The sequence below is a fragment of the Bufo gargarizans genome, chromosome 3, assembly GCF_014858855.1.
Source record: "Bufo gargarizans isolate SCDJY-AF-19 chromosome 3, ASM1485885v1, whole genome shotgun sequence".
Taxonomy (NCBI): domain Eukaryota; kingdom Metazoa; phylum Chordata; class Amphibia; order Anura; family Bufonidae; genus Bufo; species Bufo gargarizans.
In genome coordinates this window covers 410,933,548-410,951,305 of record NC_058082.1, presented here as the reverse complement: position 1 = coordinate 410,951,305, position 17,758 = coordinate 410,933,548, and the positions used below count along the sequence as shown (strand labels likewise).

The following is a 17,758-nucleotide window of genomic DNA, read 5'->3' as shown; positions in this document are numbered from 1 at the left end:
CACAACCTTCATCCTATTTAACTGATAGAACAGGACATCGACACATGAAATGTCAATTTACTTTTGTAGGGCTTGCTTCATATCTGAGTGTCCATTTATGTATTTAATGTATCCTTTTCATGGTAAGGACAGCGTAGCATCCATAGCACGCTCAGAGTAGTGTACTACAATATTGCCCCCAGTAACTTTAATCCCACTGTGTCCCTGACCGGCGGTGTGGGATACTGAGTTGGTATCAGGAGGGTTAATATGCAGTCCGCCCAAGGCCCCAGCCCCTGACCTTGAATGGGTGGGGCGAGACGTGGGTTCCTCCCCTGTATTATGGTACGCATATGTTCTATGCGACGTGCGCTCCTGGACTGCGTGACTGGAACGCGCATCCATGCTCATTGACGTCATTGGTTCCGGGAGGAGTGTGCTTCATCAAATTGGTGAGGCGCACGGCCACTATTGAGCCGCGGTGGAACGCATGACATGCCCCTCGTGTTTAGGTAGGTGTGCGCCTCGGCGTATGAATGAGGCACACGGCCATCTTTGTATCCATCACAGGATTCATTTGGAACGTACGGCCATTTTGACACGCCCCTGGTAACCCGAGAGGCGGGCCTTTTAATCGCATGGTTCGCACGGATTTCCTTAGAACTATACATGCAATATTTCACTATCTCAATGCATATTGGGACCTCATTTAGCCTGTGATCTGTGTGTTTAGGGGCTGTCAAAATCAAATCTCAGTATGATTAACATACTCAAGGGCCAGGACACATGACAGCATTTATAGCCCAGGATTGGCTAATAACATCTAGGACCGCCCCCCTATGGGGTTTAAAAGTGAGTGTGCGTGAATGGACTAGTTGGAGCCACATTTTTTTGCCCCCCTGGAGCCCCCCAAGCCAGGCACCACCAGTCTGTGAGTGGAATCTGAAGTTCATCACCAGATAAGTATCACACTGGTATTTAGTTTATCTAAATTTAATAGTTACACGTATAATGTGTTCACTCTCATAGACAAGTGCTGGTTTGGGGGTGCTCCAGTTTTGGTTTTGTTTGGTCTTTGTTTTTGTATTTGCTGTGTATTTGTGACACACATGTTGGGTCATCTGACCTACATTTTTGATACTTGTGTCCCCTGACGAACCTTTATGATATTAAGGGGAAACGCGTCGTGACAAGTAAAGTAATATCATGTTTTGATCGGGACTGTAAATTTAAACTGTTCTCGATATTTATACAGTGTGTATCATATTTAGTGTATACTAAGACCCATGTAATTATTCTTTGGTAGATTATGTATCACCTTGAGTAAGGGCGTTATAAGGACAGGTAGTCGAGGCACGTGGACTGAGTGCTCCTACCATCCAGGTGCATATTTTGAGGGACACCTTAGGGACAGACATTAGGAATCTACACGTTGCCCCATACCTCCATCCAATAGCATTAGCCGCCTGCCTGGTCCACTATAGCTCTATTTTGTGTTTGTCCATGTACTCATTGGTCCCCTGTCAGGGATCTGTATTTAATGATTTTTAATAAAAGTTACGTTTTAGGTAGTTATTTTCAGTGATAACGGTCTAATTTAAATTGGCCTGTTTTCCATCCACAGGCTACATTTAGGTGCACTTGCGAGGCCTGGGCCATATCAGCCAGTCTTGAGTGGGACTCACAGACTCCTCCCTCCTCCCATTGCTAGCATGGTTTCATGCTGGAGGTAACTGGTGAATTGTCTGTGAGTCGGACCTTTACGCTCCTGTAATTTGCCCACTGGCTCCTGGTATTGCCCATATGGCTCAGGTAGGTGAGTATTAGGACCCGAGCTACTTGAGAAACCTTGGCGGGGTGCTCGGGCTCAGACTTGTCCCCCTAGTGGGACATGTTGGCTAATCTCTCAATTTTATCATCAGTTTGAGGGCTTAGTAAATCTGCAGAGTGCACCTGTCTTTGCTATTATTATATTGTTATCTTGATTATCACATCCACATAATTGCTATCTTGTGTAGGATGTCTATTGTGGTACTTGTGATCCTCCGCGGGCATCCTCCACTGTATGCATTTTTGCTGGGGATCGCCATTAGCAAACGGCCACAAGTGCAGGATTTGCTCCCCGGTTTATATATGCACAACTGCTGGGTTTGAGCACTTCCTGCCTGTTTAACACCACACCATTTTTTTCATTTGATTCCTCACAGAAACGGTTATACAAGTAGAGCCCCCCTGACAGAGTGGAGGGGGTGTCAGCAGTAAGTTTGTGTTAACGTCACTGATTATTTTGCCCTTCCTCTGATCCGTCAGAACAATAACCCCCCAAAAAATGGATCCTGTCTGTTGAGCATCCGTCTTCTCTCAGTCAGCATTTGGTCAGTAATCCATCAGTATTGCTAAAGCCAAAACAAAAAAAACCAGGAAAAGATCCAAAACAGAGATGACACATGAATGGAATATTTGCATGTCTTCTGTGTTTTTTTTACCCACTTCTGCTTTTGGCTACCAAATCATAAGCTAATTTTGATGGGACCATACAGGCCTTACAGCTGCTACACAGACAGGATCCCTTTTGCTTAAAATTTTTCCTTCCTTATGACAGATCAGAAGAAGGTTCAGATAAGTGATGATATCAACCAGGCCACAAAAGCAAACGGGACAAAATCTACGTACTGTAGATTTCTTGAAAACGTTTCACTCGTTCTTCCAACGAGCTTTCTTAATTCTGAGTGACTGTGATTTTTGTACAGTCACTCAGAATTGAGAAAGCTCGTTGGAAAAACTAGTGAAACGTTTTCAAGAAATCTACAGTACGTCCAGTTGCCTTGATTTATTCTTTACAGATATAGCTTGAGAAGTCCACAGAGTGGCCCAATGACATAGTGTTGAGGTAGCAGAAGAATGAGGAGACCACAGAGTGGCCCAGTGACATAGTCAGGAGGTGGCGGCAGCAGCAGCATGAGGAGACCACAGAGTGGCCCATTTACATAGTGTTGAGGTAGCAGCAGCATGAGGAAGCCACAGAAAGGCCCAGTGACATAGTGTTGAGTTAGCAGCAGCATGAGGAGGCCACAGACTGGCAAGGTGACATAGTTTGGAGTTTGCAGCAGCAGCATGAGGAAGCCACAGAGTGGCCTAGTGACATAGTTTCGCATTAGCAGCAGCATGAGGAGACCACAGAGTGGTGAGGTGACATAGTGTTGAGGTAGCAGCAGCATGAGGAGATCACAGAGTGGCACAATGACAATGTGGAGTTGGCAGCAGCAGCATGAGGAGGCCACAGACTGTCAAGGTGACATAGTGTGGAGGTGGCAGAAACAGCAGCAGCAGCATGAGGAGGCCACAGAGTGGCACAATGACAGAGTGTGGAGGTGGCAGCAGCAGCATGAGGAGACCACAGAGTGGCCCAGTGACATAGTGTTGAGGTAACAGCAGCATGAAGAGACCACAGAGTGGCGAGGTGACACAGTGTGGAGGTGGCCACAGCATGAGGAGACCAGAGAGGGGCACAATGACAGAGTGTGGAGGTGGCAGCAGCAGCATGAGGAGGCCACAGACTGGCAAGGTGACATAGTGTGGAGGTGGCAGCAGCATTAAGAGGCCACAAAGTGGCACAATGAGAGAGTGTGTAGGTGGCAGCAGCAGCCTGAGGAGACCATAGAGTAGCCCAGAGACAGAGTTGTGAGTTGGCAGCAGCATGAGGAGACCACAGAGTGACAAGGTGAAATAGGGTGGAGGTGGCAGCAGCATGAGGAGACCACAGAGTGGCAAAATGACAGTGTGGAGGTGGCAGCAGCAGCATGAGGAGGCCACAGACTGGCATGGTGACATAGTGTGGAGGTGGAAGCAGTATGAGGAGGCCACAGAGTGGCACAATGACAGTGTGGAGGTGGCAGCAGCAGCAGCATGAGGAGGTCACAGACTGGTAAGGTGACAGTGTGGAGGTGACATCAGTGTGAGGAGGCCACAGAGTGGCACAATGACATAGTGTGGAGGTGGCAACATCAGCATGATGAGACCTGAGTGGTGAGGTGGCAGCAGCATCAGACCACAGAGTGACCCGGTGACAGAGTGGGGAGGTGGGTGGCAATGTCAGTACCCGCTGACGATAGTGGGTGTAAGAAGGAGCACTTGACACCAGATGTGTGGCATCAGGCGGGTGGCAGCATCAGAATAGTAGCTGAGGCAGGTAGCCAGAAGAAACCGGTCTCTTTTGTCAAGGTTTGGGTGAGACAGCATGGATGATCTATAATGATGCATCAGGCATTGGTGGGTGGAAATCCTGGCTGATCCACGCCTGATTCATTTTGACAAAGGTCAGTCGCTCCACATTTTGGGTGGACAGGTGAGTTCTCCTTGGGGTAACTATGGCCCCACTGCACTAAATACCCGCTCTGATGCCACACTACTGTCCGGGCAGGACAGCTTTTTCAGGGTAAACTCAGCCAGTTGAGTCCACAAATTCAGTTTGGCTGCCCAGTAGTCCAGCAAATCTTCAATATGGGGTGGCAGGGTGTTGTCCAGTGGAGTGTAGATGCAGTGGTGTCACTTGTAAAAATGGCCCGCTGCATGCTCACTTGCTTGGGTAAAGAAAGCCAAATTGTTACCATTCAGCAGAGGGATGACTTCTGACTCTCCACCTTGTTGGACCCTTGCTACTGGTCCAAAATGGGGGCCTTTTTTTACACCAGCTGATAGGGAGGACAAACTGAACTACTATAGAGACATCCTATGTAGTCAGTTGGCTGCTGCCTATCTGCGCCATCATCCATCCTCTCGCAGGTCTGACCGGGGGGCCCTCTGCTCTCTTCTTCCACTGCCATGGCTGCTGTGGCAGGAGGGGGGGGGGGGGGTAGGAGCAGTACCAGCTCCATCAGCAGCAGCTTGAGTCTAGAGTCAATGATGAGTAGCTTTCTTAACCCGCCTTGTATAGAAACTACTCACCAGCAACAGCAGCTAGACCTGGAGCAGAACCTGGACCAGCAGGTGGTGGCATACTTGGACAACACCCTGCCACCCCATATTGAAGATTTGCTGGACTACTGGCCAGCCAAACTGAATTTGTGGCCTCAACTGGCTGATTTTGCCCTGGAAAAGCTGTCCTGCCCGGACAGTAGTGTGGCATCAGAGTGGGTATTTAGTGCAGTGGGGCCATAGTTACCCCAAGGAGAACTCGCCTATCCACCGAAAATGTGGAGCGACTGCTCTTTGTCAAAATGAATAATGTGGAATAATTCTTCCCTATTCTTTCCCTGCACTTCTAATGCTCTTTCCCTAAACTTCTATTCAGCAAAATAAAAGTTTTCAAGTCTTTCCTAGCACTTTTCCTAGTGCCTGCTGACGTCTCTCCATGCACTAAGTACACTAGAAAATGGCTGAATCCAAGATGGCTGAGGCTATTTATAGGGCTGTGACATCACAGGGCTGGCTGACTGCTAATTGGCTGCATGCATGGAATTGTGGGTGATCCTTCGTTCCCAGAGTTCTTTGCTCTATGTCCTAATATATGCAGCATCCATTTAAGGAATAAATGCGATTTATTACCACAAAGTGTCAGGAATTGATTCCTCACAGATGTCTACAGAAACGGTCATACAAGTAGAGCCCCCCTGACAGAGTGGAGGGGGTGTCAGCAGTAAGTTTGTGTTGACATCACTGATTATTTTGCCCTTCCTCTGATCCGACAATAACCCCCCCAAAAATGGATCCTGTCTGTTGAGCATCCGTCTTCTCTCAGTCAGCATTTGGTCAGTAATCCATCAGTATTGCTAAAGCCAAAACAAAAAAAACAAACAGGAGTGGATCCAAAACAGAGATGACACATGAATTGAATATTTGCATGTCTTCTGTGTTTTTTTACCCACTTCTGCTTTTGGCTACCAAATCATAAGCTAATTTTGATGGGACCATACAGGCCTTACAGCTGCTACACAGACAGGATCCCCTTTGCGTCAAATTTTTCACCTGTATACTAGCAGAAGGACCACGCTTCGCACAGGTATATTTCATTTAATGTTTCTGTGTGTTGTTAAAAGATATCGATAGTATCTCCCATAACAGTGACCTCTACAGCACCCTGCCCCCTTAACACTGCCCCCCCCCACTGTGCCCTGCCTCCTTAAAATGCAACCTCCACAGCAGCTCCCTGCCCCTTTAACAGTGAGTTTCAAAGTACCCCACTTTCTTTGACATTGACCTCCTCAGGGGGCCACCCGCTTAACAGTGACCTATACAGCACCCCGCCCCTTAACACTGACCTCCGTAGGGGACCGTCCCATTATCTGTGACCTCCACTGTTCCCTGCCCCCTTAACAGAGACCTCCACAGCACCCGTCCCTTTAACAGTGACCTTCACAGCGGCCTGCCCCCTTAACAGTAACATCCACAGTGAACGCCCCTCTAACAGTGACCTCCAGCTGCCCCTTTAGTAGTGTCCCCTGCCTCCTTAACAGTGACCTCCACAGCGCCCCGCTCCTTAGGGCTACACGACTACATGTGTTGCGCGACATTTTGTCGTACCAATATCGTGCAACAATTTTTATAATGATAGGCTATGGTGTTGCACTGCGACATGCGACATGCTGCAACACGACAGTCGTGAAAAATGCATAGATGCATGTAGCAGTGCAGTTGTGCCCTATGTGTTGTGCGATTTATTGTCGTTGTGTAGCCCTAGCCTAAAGCTGACCTACAGCAGTGAAGAAAAATGGCTGGGTTGTTATGGAAACCTGAAGTAAAACTGTGTGTATGTGGAGACTAAGGGCCTGCGAGCTTCTATTGGCTGATAAGGGACATGTGACCGTGTGTATGGCAGTTGGGATTTGAAGAAAAAGACTTGCAGGGTTGTATAGGCTAATGCAGGTCATTTTTCCATAGTGCCCACCCCTTTAACAGTGACCTCCACAGTGCCTGCCCCTTTAACAGTGACCTCCACAGTGCCTGCCCCTTTAACAGGGAACTCCACAGTGCCCGTCCTTTTAATAGTGGCCCCTGCCCCCACGCATGTAGCAGTGTAGTTGTGCCGTCATACGTCATATGACTGAATATTTAAGGACCTGCGAACTGCTTAAACCTGTGATCACTTGTTATGGAAACCTGGAGTAGGACCTGCAAGCTTCTATTGGCTAATAAAGGACATGTGACCGTGTAACTGGCAGTTCAGATTTAGGTGAAAGGCTTGCTGGCTTCTATTGGCTAATGCAGGTCATTTTTGGGAATATCTCAGGAACGGTAAGTCCAAGAGAGCTGATACCCTGATAGGGGAGGGCACTGTAGAGGTCACTGTTAAAGGGGCGGTCACTGTTATAGGGGTGGGCACTGTGGAAGTCACTGTTAAAGGGGCAGCTACTGTGGAGGTCACTGTTAAAGGGGTGGGCATTGTGGAGGTTATTGTTAAAGGAGTGGGCACTTTGGAGGTCACTTTTATATTGGCAGTCACTATTAAAGGGGCAGGCACTGTGGAGGTCACTGATTTTTAATCTTCTGTCTGACGAATTTCCGTGTGTCTTGCTGTGTACATCGGCCTGCCTGGATAACAGAGACCCCGTGGAAAACAAGTATGCTTTATTGAAGTAGCAGGGTGCAGACAGCTGTAGTGAGCACCGGGCGTATTTGTGGACATAGCAGATATGTATTGAATAATGCGACTGGCTTGGGACACGTGAGTAACTGATTGGATGACCCCTATGCATCAGATGTATAGAATGCAGGGCAGGGATGAGTTTAAAAAAGCTAAATAATTAGAACCAATATCTGCCAACATTCGCTGATACATACTGCTGCTAACTTTTGGCTAAAGGAGCGTTATGGGAGCGACGGGAGTCTGATACACTGACGTTAAAAATCTCAGCTGGAGTATTTTGTGGTATGATATATGATACTCTGTGTGGCCTTTGGCCTTTTCCCCTTGACTATGTGAGCAATATGAGAGCTGACACTTACGCATCAATATATTGGAATGTATGGCAGTGAAATAACATTTGGAGCTAAAACAACTAACACTAACATCCGCTAATATTCTCATTTACCTGCTCTGCTAATCCTCCTGGCTGATGAACATATTATGGTTAATCATCAAGCAGTAATACACAGTGTTGCTGATCCCTGGCTAAAGGAGCTTTGGAGGTGTGCTGAGTGCCTGATACGTTGATGTTAAAAACCTCAGCTGGAACACTCTGCTATATAACATATGGCTCTCTGTGTGGCCCCTGGCCTTTTATTCTGAACTATGTGAGCAATATGAGAGCTGATCCTTATGCATTAATATACTGGAATGCATGGCAGTGAAATAACATTTGAAGCTAAAAAAAAACTAACACTAGCATCTGCTAACATTATTATAATTATATATACAGTACAGAAATACCTCTCTTTTATCTCTCTCTCTCTATTAATAAACATATATATATACAGTACAGACCAAAAGTTTGGACACACCTTCTCATTCAAAGAGTTTTCTTTATTTTCATGACTATGAAAATTGTAGATTCACACTGAAGGCATCAAAACTATGAATTAACACATGTGGAATTATATACATAACAAAAAAGTGTGAAACAATTGAAAATATGTCATATTCTAGGTTCTTCAAAGTAGCCACCTTTTGCTTTGATGCTGCTTTGCACACTCTTGGCATTCTCTTGATGAGCTTCAAGAGGTAGTCACCAGAAATGGTCTTCCAACAGTCTTGAAGGAGTTTCCAGAGATGCTTAGCACTTGTTGGCCATTTTGCCTTGACTCTGCGGTCCAGCTCACCCCAAACCATCTCGATTGGGTTCAGGTCCGGTGACTGTGGAGGCCAGGTCATCTGGCGCAGCACCCCATCACTCTCCTTCATGGTCAAATAGCCCTTACTTTCAAAGTTTTCCCAATTTTTCGTCTGACTGACTGACCTTCATTTCTTAAAGTAATGATGGCCACTCGTTTTTCTTTACTTAGCTGCTTTTTTCTTGCCATAATACAAATTCTAACAGTCTATTCAGTAGGACTATCAGCTGTGTATCCACCTGACTTCTCCTCAACACCACTGATGGTCCCAACCCAATTTATAAGGCAAGAAATCCCACTTATTAAACCTGACAGGGCACACCTGTGAAGTGAAAACCATTTCAGGTGACTACCTCTTGAAGCTCATCAAGAGAATGCCAAGAGTGTGCAAAGCAGTAATCAAAGCAAAAGGTGGCTACTTTGAAGAACCTAGAATATGACATATTTTCAGTTGTTTCACACTTTTTTGTTATGTATATAATTCCACATGTGTTAATTCATAGTTTTGATGCCTTCAGTGTGAATCTACAATTTTCATAGTCATGAAAATAAAGAAAACTCTTTGAATGAGAAGGTGTGTCCAAACTTTTGGTCTGTACTGTGTATATATATATATATATATATATATATATATATATATATGTGTTTATTAATAGAGAGAGATAGGTAAAAGATAGGTATTTCCATACACTTTCTGTAAGTAATGTTTAGGGTTTTATTTAAGCGGTGTAGTCAAACTAGTTTTGCAGCCAGTGCGCCAGGGCTTACTCGTGAGACCTGTGCATTGGGCCCACCAATGTGTTAAAATGCCCCTTCTCCCATAGATATTTTAGATATATGACATACTTACGCTTCTCACAAATTGGAACTTCAGGACGCCAGGTTAAATCTTCTTGACAGGTTATGGTACTTTGTCCATTTAAAACAAAGAGGGAATCACATTCCACTGTAACAGACTCATCAATCAGAAATCCTTTCTCAATGAGGAAATTTTTGGGTTTCCCTTTTTGGATTCTTCCATTTATTAGCTGAGGTGTGTAGCAGAAGTTTCCTTAGAAACAAGAAAACAAAATCTTTTACATTTAATATCCCAGAAACAAAAGGTCTTCCTAAAGACTGCATGGGGGTCTTAAATTTCCTTTAGGCCTCTTTCCCACGAACGATACGCATTGTGTCAGGATGCGTTCAGTGAAACTCGCACCATTGCGCAAGCAAGTTCAGTCAGTTTTGCGATTGTGTTCAGTTTTTTCTGCGCGGGTGCAATCCGTTTAGATATATTTTTCACGAGCGTGATAAGAAACTGAAGGTTTACAAACAACATCTTTTAGCAACCATCGGTGAAAAACGCATTTCATCCAGGTTACATCCGCATGCAATAAGTTTTTCACTGAAGCCCCATTCTCTTCTATGGGGCCCCGGCTGCGTGAAAAATGCAGAATATAGAACATGCTGCGATTTCCACACAACGCAGAACTGATGCGTGAAAAAAACGCTCATGTACACAGACCCATTGAAATGAATGGGTCTGGATTCAGTGCGGGTGCTATGTGTTGACGTCACGCATTACACCTGCGTGGAAAACTCGCTCGTGTGAAAGGGGCCTAAGGCTTGTTTAGCCTGTTAGTGTGCTTGTGCCTTGTAGTGTTAGGGCTCATTCACACAAACGTGTCATGTTTTGCGGTCTGCAAATTGCAGATCCGCAAAACATGGATGCTGCCCGTGTGCGTTCCGCAATTTGCGGAACGGAATGGGAGGCCCATAATAGAAATGCCTATTCTTGTCTGCAAATCGGACAAGAATAGGACATGTTCTAATTTTTTTTTTTTGTGGGGCCATGGAACGGAACAACATTGAAGTGAGTAGGTCCGCATCTGAGGCGCATTTTTGTGGAACCAAAACACATTCATGTGCATGAGCCCTAATTGAGGGGGAACCAGTCATCACTTTCAGGCTCCCTGGCTACAAACAGCTATGTTCTACTGTGAAATGCTGCCACCTCTTATCTCCGCATTTCAAAAGTCCTGTTTTTCAGTTTTTTTTCCAGCAGTACAAGTAGAGTCTCCTTTTTGTGGTACATACAGTATAATGTATAGCTCTTATTTTTGGGGGCTGCAATTCTGGACTTTGTTTTTTAGGTTTTGTTTTTATGTAGTTTATCATGTGGTATTATTGTGCAAGTTGTTGCAATATCAAATGTATATTTTTTTATGGTTTTCTATTTTTATACAATAACACCAATATATTTTTGGGGAAATATTCTTTTGTGCTTCTGCACTAAAAAATGTATGACATTTTTATTTTTCCATCCTTGGAACCGTGCAATAGCTTATTTTTTGTGGGATGACATGTAGTTTTCATTGGCGTCATTTTTCTACGTACTGTACGACTGACCACTTTCAGTTTTGCATTTTTTTTTTTTTTTACGGTGTGCACAATGTATGATCAATATGGTGATCGTTTTATTGGACAGGTCAATATGGACATGGTGCTGACAATTACATATATCTTTTTAAAATTTAATTTTTTTCCTGAAAAATCATCATTCATTGCCCATTGTTAGGACTCATGCTGCCATCTCCAATGGTTCAGAACCCTGTGATCTTGTTTTGGTGGGGGGCAATAGGGTGAGACAGGGAGCTCATGCACTCTCAATATACTGACCCTAGTGTATAAGGAACTGTACTGCCAGGATTGGAATTATCTCGACACCTGTCAGTGAGAGCAAAGTGCCAGGTGTATAATGCAGCCATAACCCGCAAGTGATGTTGTGGACGCAGCCTTTAAAGGAGTTGTCCATGATTAGAGAAACATGGTTGCTTTCTTCCAGAAACAGCGCCAAACCAGTCCATGGGTTGTGTCTGGTATTGCAGCTCAGTGCCATTAAAATGAATGGGGCAGAAAAGCTGCAATACTACACACAACCTGTAGACAGGTGTGGTGCTGTTTTTTTAACAAAGCAACAATATTTTTCTGATCCTGGACAACCCCTTTAAGGCTACTTTCACACTGGCATTTTGGCTTTCTGTTTGTGAGATCCGTTCAGGGATCTCACAAGCGGTCCAAAACGGATCAGTTTTGCCTAAATGCATTCTGAATGGAAAAGGATCCGCTCAGAGCAGGGGCGTAACTACCATAGCGGCAGACCATGCGACTGCTATGGGGCCCAGGGCAAGAGGGGGCTCAGTCTTAGTTGGGATTATCTCCTCTTCTACTGGAGGTGAAAACTTGGGCAGGACTCTACCCTCTAAAGGAACAACTTTTAGCAAATGAGGCAGTGAAAAAGGATCATTAAAAAAGGTTTTAGGAAGAAACCCTTCTGTCCTGTGTGGGGGGGCCTGGTTTGATCCTTGCTATGGGGTCCTTACTTCTCTATGTACGCCACTGGCTCAGAATGCATCAGTTTGCCTCTGATCATTCTCCATTACGCACTGGAGGCGGACACCAAAACGCTGCCTGCAGTGTTTTGCTGTCCACTTGACAAAACTGAGCCAAATGGATCCGTCCTGGCACACAGAAGTCAATAGGGACGGATCCGTTTTCTCTGACACAATCTGGCACAAGAGAAAACGGATCCGTCTCCCATTGACTTTCAATGGAGTTCATGACGGATCCGTCTTGGCTATGTCACAGATAATACAAATGGATCCGTTGATGACGGATGCATGCAGTTGGATTTTTGTAACGGATCCGTTTTTGCCGATCCATGACGGATCCGCCCAAAACATGAGTGTGAAAGTAGCCTAAATAGATTTCCACTTTTTTGTGCTGTGGCATGCACTGTATTCCTCAATTAACTGGGTTCAGGATCGTGGCACATGCTACTCCGTAATGACAGGATGTTCCTGGCGTATCATCGTGTTAGGTCAGTACTTACTCTCACATTTAGGCAATGAGGGCCCCCACTGGCTGTAAATATTGCACTTCACCTCACCGATACCATTCATAACGAAGCCTTCAAAGCATTCAAATCTAACCACAGAATTTAGAGTATATGGCCCAGCGAATCCTGACAGTTTTCTTGCGTTGTGGACGTCAGGGGAAGGGCATTCGACATCTATAACAAACAGAATACTAATTAATAGATCCTGAGTATGGCGTGGCTCAGAAGTTCTGTTTTTTCAGCGATCTCTGCAAACATATAAAATAGGTTAAAAAGATGTCGATGATTAGCTTCAGTCACAATGGGTGTTGGCATACAATGAATGATGGTATATGCTGGCAAATCCCCATAGATGGGCAGGTGCACTATTATAGGTATGGTAATAGCTGAGTGTTCTCGGTTCTGGTATATTAGATATCTGTGTGCAACACCTCTGCCAGAAATCGGATTTCCTTATATTGCCCATGAGTAAAGAATACAGGATGCTATTGTCTACTATGTAGAAAATATACCGTAATTCTCCCTAGCTTTATTATCAGCAAATTCCTACTCCTAACCAGGGGCGGACACAGACAGCAGAGGGCCCCTGTGCAAAGAATGTGCCTGGGCCCCCCCTCCCCAAACTACACATACAGACGTAAACATATACAATATGTGCAGAATCCTGGAAGACCAAGCAGCATATAAGGACCAGGAGCGCAGCGCTGGCCCAGGAAGCAACATCGGATAAGTTCAGTACCAATGAAAAAGGGGGTGAACAAACGACACAGTGACCCCTTTAAGGCTGCACAGTGCTTTTGGCCAACAATGTGTCGTGCAACCAAGGATCACAGCCGACACAATGCTACAATGCATTGAGTTAAAATGAATGGGGTCGCATTGTGACCTTGAAGTTTCTTAAAATCACAATCAAAAAGTTGCAAGAAATTCAGCAGGTTGGATTTTTTGTGACCGTCAGGTCACAGCCCCGTTTACTTTGACTAGTTGTGATGTATCAGAGTGTCGCTGAAATCTATGTGTGTTGCAGCCACAGCCACCTTGTGGTGCCAGCCTAAGGGCCCATTTAGACGGCTGTGGTTTACAGTCCGCAAATTGCGGATCCGCAAGACACGGAGACTGGCCGCGTGCGTCCTATGATAGAAAATGCCTATTCTTGTCTGCAATTGCAGACAAAAATAGGACATGTTCTATCATTTTTGCGGGGCTGCGGAAGAGACATATATAGATGTGGACAACACACAATGTGGGTCTTGCGTCTCTCAACTTTCTCTTCCCAATATCCCACAGATTCTCTATGAGGTTCAGGTCAGGAGAGTTGGCAGGCCAATTGAGCACAGTAATACCATGGTCAGTAAACCATTTACCAGTGGTTTTGGCACTGTGAGCAGGTGCCAGGTCGTGCTGAAAAATGAAATCTTCATCTCCATAAAGCTTTTCAGCAGATGGAAGCATGAAGTGCTCCAAAATCTCCTGATAGCTAGCTGCATTGACCCTGCCCTTGATAAAACACAGTGGACCAACACCAGCAGCTGACATGGCACCCCAGACCATCACTGACTGTGGGTACTTGACACTGGACTTCAGGCATTTTGGCATTTCCCTCTCCCCAGTCTTCCTCCAGACTCTGGCACCTTGATTTCCGAATGACATGCAACAGTCCAGTGCTGCTTCTCTGTAGCCCAGGTCAGGCGCTTCTGCCGCTGTTTCTGGTTCAAAAGTGGCTTGACCTGGGGAATGCGGCACCTGTAGCCCATTTCCTGCACACGCCTGTACACGGTGGCTCTGGATGTTTCTACTCCAGACTCAGTCCACTGCTTCCGCAGGTCCCCCGAGGTCTGGAATCGGTCCTTCTCCACAATCTTCCTCAGGGTCCGGTCACCTCTTCTCGTTGTGCAGCGTTTTCTGCCACACTTTTTCCTTCCCACAGACTTCCCACTGAGGTGCCTTGATACAGCACTCTGGCAACAGCCTATTCGTTCAGAAATTTCTTTCTGTGTCTTACCCTCTTGCTTGAGGATGTCAATGATGGCCTCCTGGACAGCAGTCAGGTCAGCAGTCTTACCCATGATTGCGGTTTTGAGTAATGAACCAGGCTGGGAGTTTTTAAAAGCCTCAGGAATCTTTTGCAGGTGTTTAGAGTTAATGCGTTGATTCAGATGATTAAGTTAATAGTTCGTTTAGAGAACCGTTTCATAATATGCTAATTTTTTGAGATAGGAATTTGGGGTTTTCATGAGCTGTATGCCAAAATCATCAATATTAAAACAATAAAAGGCTTGAACTACTTCAGTTGTGTGTAATGAATCTAAAATATATGAAAGTCTAATGTTTATCAGCACATTGCAGAAAATAATGAACTTTATCACAATATGCTATTTTTTTTTAGAAGGACCTGTATGCAGTTCTTGTAACTCCCATTGAAGTGAAAGGAGGATTTTGGGAGTTGTAGTTTCTGAACAGTTGGAGTGCCGGAGGTTGCTGGTCTCTGCTCTAGGTGTAAAGGCACTGCCCCCATTGCCCCTAGAGGCTCATTTGAATATATTAAAACATAATTTTTCTCTGCAATGTGGGCACATATGAACATAGGACCAGCACAGATGCCTTCAGCTGCCAAGTGCACATGTCAGCCAGTTTCATAGGTACAAATCTGCTGACAGATGCCCTTTAACCCCTTAAGGACTCAGCCCTACTTCACCTTAAGGACTTGGACATTTTTTGCAAATCTGACCAGTGTCACTTTAAGTGCTGATAACTTTAAAACGCTTTGACTTACCCAGGTCGTAATGAGATTATTTTTTCATCACATATTGTACTTCATGACACTGCTAAAATTGGATCAAAAAAGTAAATTTTTTTGCATAAAAAAAAACAAATTTACCCAAAATTTGGAAAAATTAGCAAATTTCAAAGTGTCAGTTTCTCTACTTCTGTAATACATAGTAATACCCCCAAAAAAGACTTTACATTCCCCATATGTCTACTTGATGTTTGTATCATTTTGGGAATGGCATTTTATTTTTTGGGGATGTTACATAGCTTAGAAGTTTAGAAGCAAATGTTTAAATTTTTCTGAAATTTTCCAAATCCCACTTTTTAAGGACCAATTCAGGTCTGAAGTCACTTTGTGAGGCTTACGTAATAGAAACCACCCAAAAATGACCCCATTTTAGAAACTACACCCCTCAAGGTATTCAAAACTGATTTTTACAAACTTTGTTAACCCTTTAGGTCTTCCACAAGACTTCATGGCAAATATACATAAAATTTAAGAATTTCTATTTTTTGGAAACTTTTCCAATATAATCATTTTTTTCCAGGAACAAAGCAAGGGTTAACTGCCAAACAAAACTCAATATGGGTTGCCCTGATTCTGTAGTTTGTAAAAACACCCCATATGTGGTCCTAAACTACTGTTTGGCCACACGGGGGGACATTGAAGGAGGAAAACGCCATATGGTTTTTGCAAGGCAGATTTTGTAGGACTGGTTTTGTTTATACCATATACCATTTCAAGCCCCCCGTTGCACCCCTAGAATACAAATTCCAATAAAGTGACTCCATCTAAGAAAGTACACCCCTCAAGGTATTTAAAACTGGGTTTACAAACGTTGTTAACCCTTTAGGTGTTCCACAAGAGTTAATGGCAGATGGATAAACAATTTTGGAATTTCTATTTTTTGGAACATTTTCCATTTTAACCCATTTTTTCCCAGTAATAAATTAAGGGTTAACTGCCAAACAAAACTCAATATGGGTTGCCCTGATTCTGTAGTTTGCAAAAACACCCCATATGTGGTCCTAAACTACTGTTTGGCCAAACGGGAGGACATAGAAAGAGGGGAACGCCATATGGGTTTTGGAAAGCAGATTTTGCAGGACTGGTTTTGTTTATACCATGTCCCATTTCAAGCCCCCTGTTGCACCCCTAGAATAGAAATTCCAAAAAAGTGACTCCATCTAAGAAAGTACACCCCTCAAAGTATTCAAAACTGGGTTTAAAAACTTTGTTTAACCCTTTAGGTGTTCCACAAGAGTTAATGGCAGATGGAGAAACAATTTTGGAATTTCTATTTTTTGGAAAATTTAACCCTTACTTTATTACTAGAAAAAAATGGTTTAACAGCCAAACAAAACTCAATATGGGTTGCCCTGATTCTATCGTTTGCAGAAACACCCCATATGTGGTCGTAAACTACTATTTGGCTAAGGCCCCATGCACACGGCCGTGTTTCACAGCCGTGTGCGGGCCGTGGAACCGCGGCCTGGATCCCTCCTGAGAGCAGGAGCGCACGGCGTCACTGGTTGCTATGACGCCATGCGCTCCCTGCTGCCGCCGCAATACAGTGATACACTGGTATGATCTATACCAGTGTATTACTGTACTGTGCCGGCAGCAGGGAGCGCACGGCGTCATAGCAACCAGTGACGCCGTGCGCTCCTGCTCTCAGGAGGGATCCAGGCCGCGGTTCCACGGCCCGCACACGGCTGTGAAACACGGCCGTGTGCATGGGGCCTAAACGGCAGGACATATAAGAAGGGGAACGCCATATGGTTTTTGGAAGGCAGATTTTGCTGAACTGGTTTATTTACACCATGTACCCTTTCAAGCCCCCTGATGCACCACTAGAGTAGAAACTCCATAAAAGTGACCCCATCTAGGAAACTACGGGATAAGGTGGTTGTTGTTTTGGGACTATTTTAGGGTAAATATGATTTTTGGTTGCTCTATATTACACTTTTTTGAGGCAAGGTAACAAAAAATTTAAATTCTAAAATTGTTTCTACATTCGCTATTTAGTTTTGTGGAACACCTAAAGGGTTAACAAAGTTTGTAAAGTAACTTCTGAATACCTTGAGGGGTGTAGTTTCTTAGATGGGGTCACTTTTTTTGAGTTTCTAGTCTAGGCTACATCAGGGGGGCTTCTAATGCGACATGGTGTAAATAAACCAGTCCATCAAAATCTGCCTTCCAGAAACCATAAGGCGTTCACTTCGTTCTATGCCCTGCCGTGTGGCTATATAGCCATTTACGACCACATATAGGGTGTTTCTGCAAACTACAGAATCAGGGCAATAAATATTTAGTTTTGTTTGGCTGTTAACCCTTGCTTTAATACCGGAAAAAAAGGATTC

The 17,758-nt window shown here is 44.6% G+C and overlaps 1 protein-coding gene across 1 annotated transcript in view; it reads right to left on the bottom strand.

Annotated features, from left to right (window-relative positions):
* LOC122933391 (C4b-binding protein alpha chain-like) overlaps nt 1–17,758 on the bottom strand; it is a 107,504-nt gene that overhangs the window by 13,329 nt on the left and 76,417 nt on the right. The window contains exons 7-8 of the mRNA XM_044288360.1: nt 12,620–12,799; nt 9,596–9,796 (exon numbers count right to left, since the gene is read on the bottom strand). Of these exons, the coding sequence (XP_044144295.1) occupies nt 9,596–9,796; nt 12,620–12,799 (381 nt within the window). The remainder of the gene's footprint in view (nt 1–9,595; nt 9,797–12,619; nt 12,800–17,758) is intronic.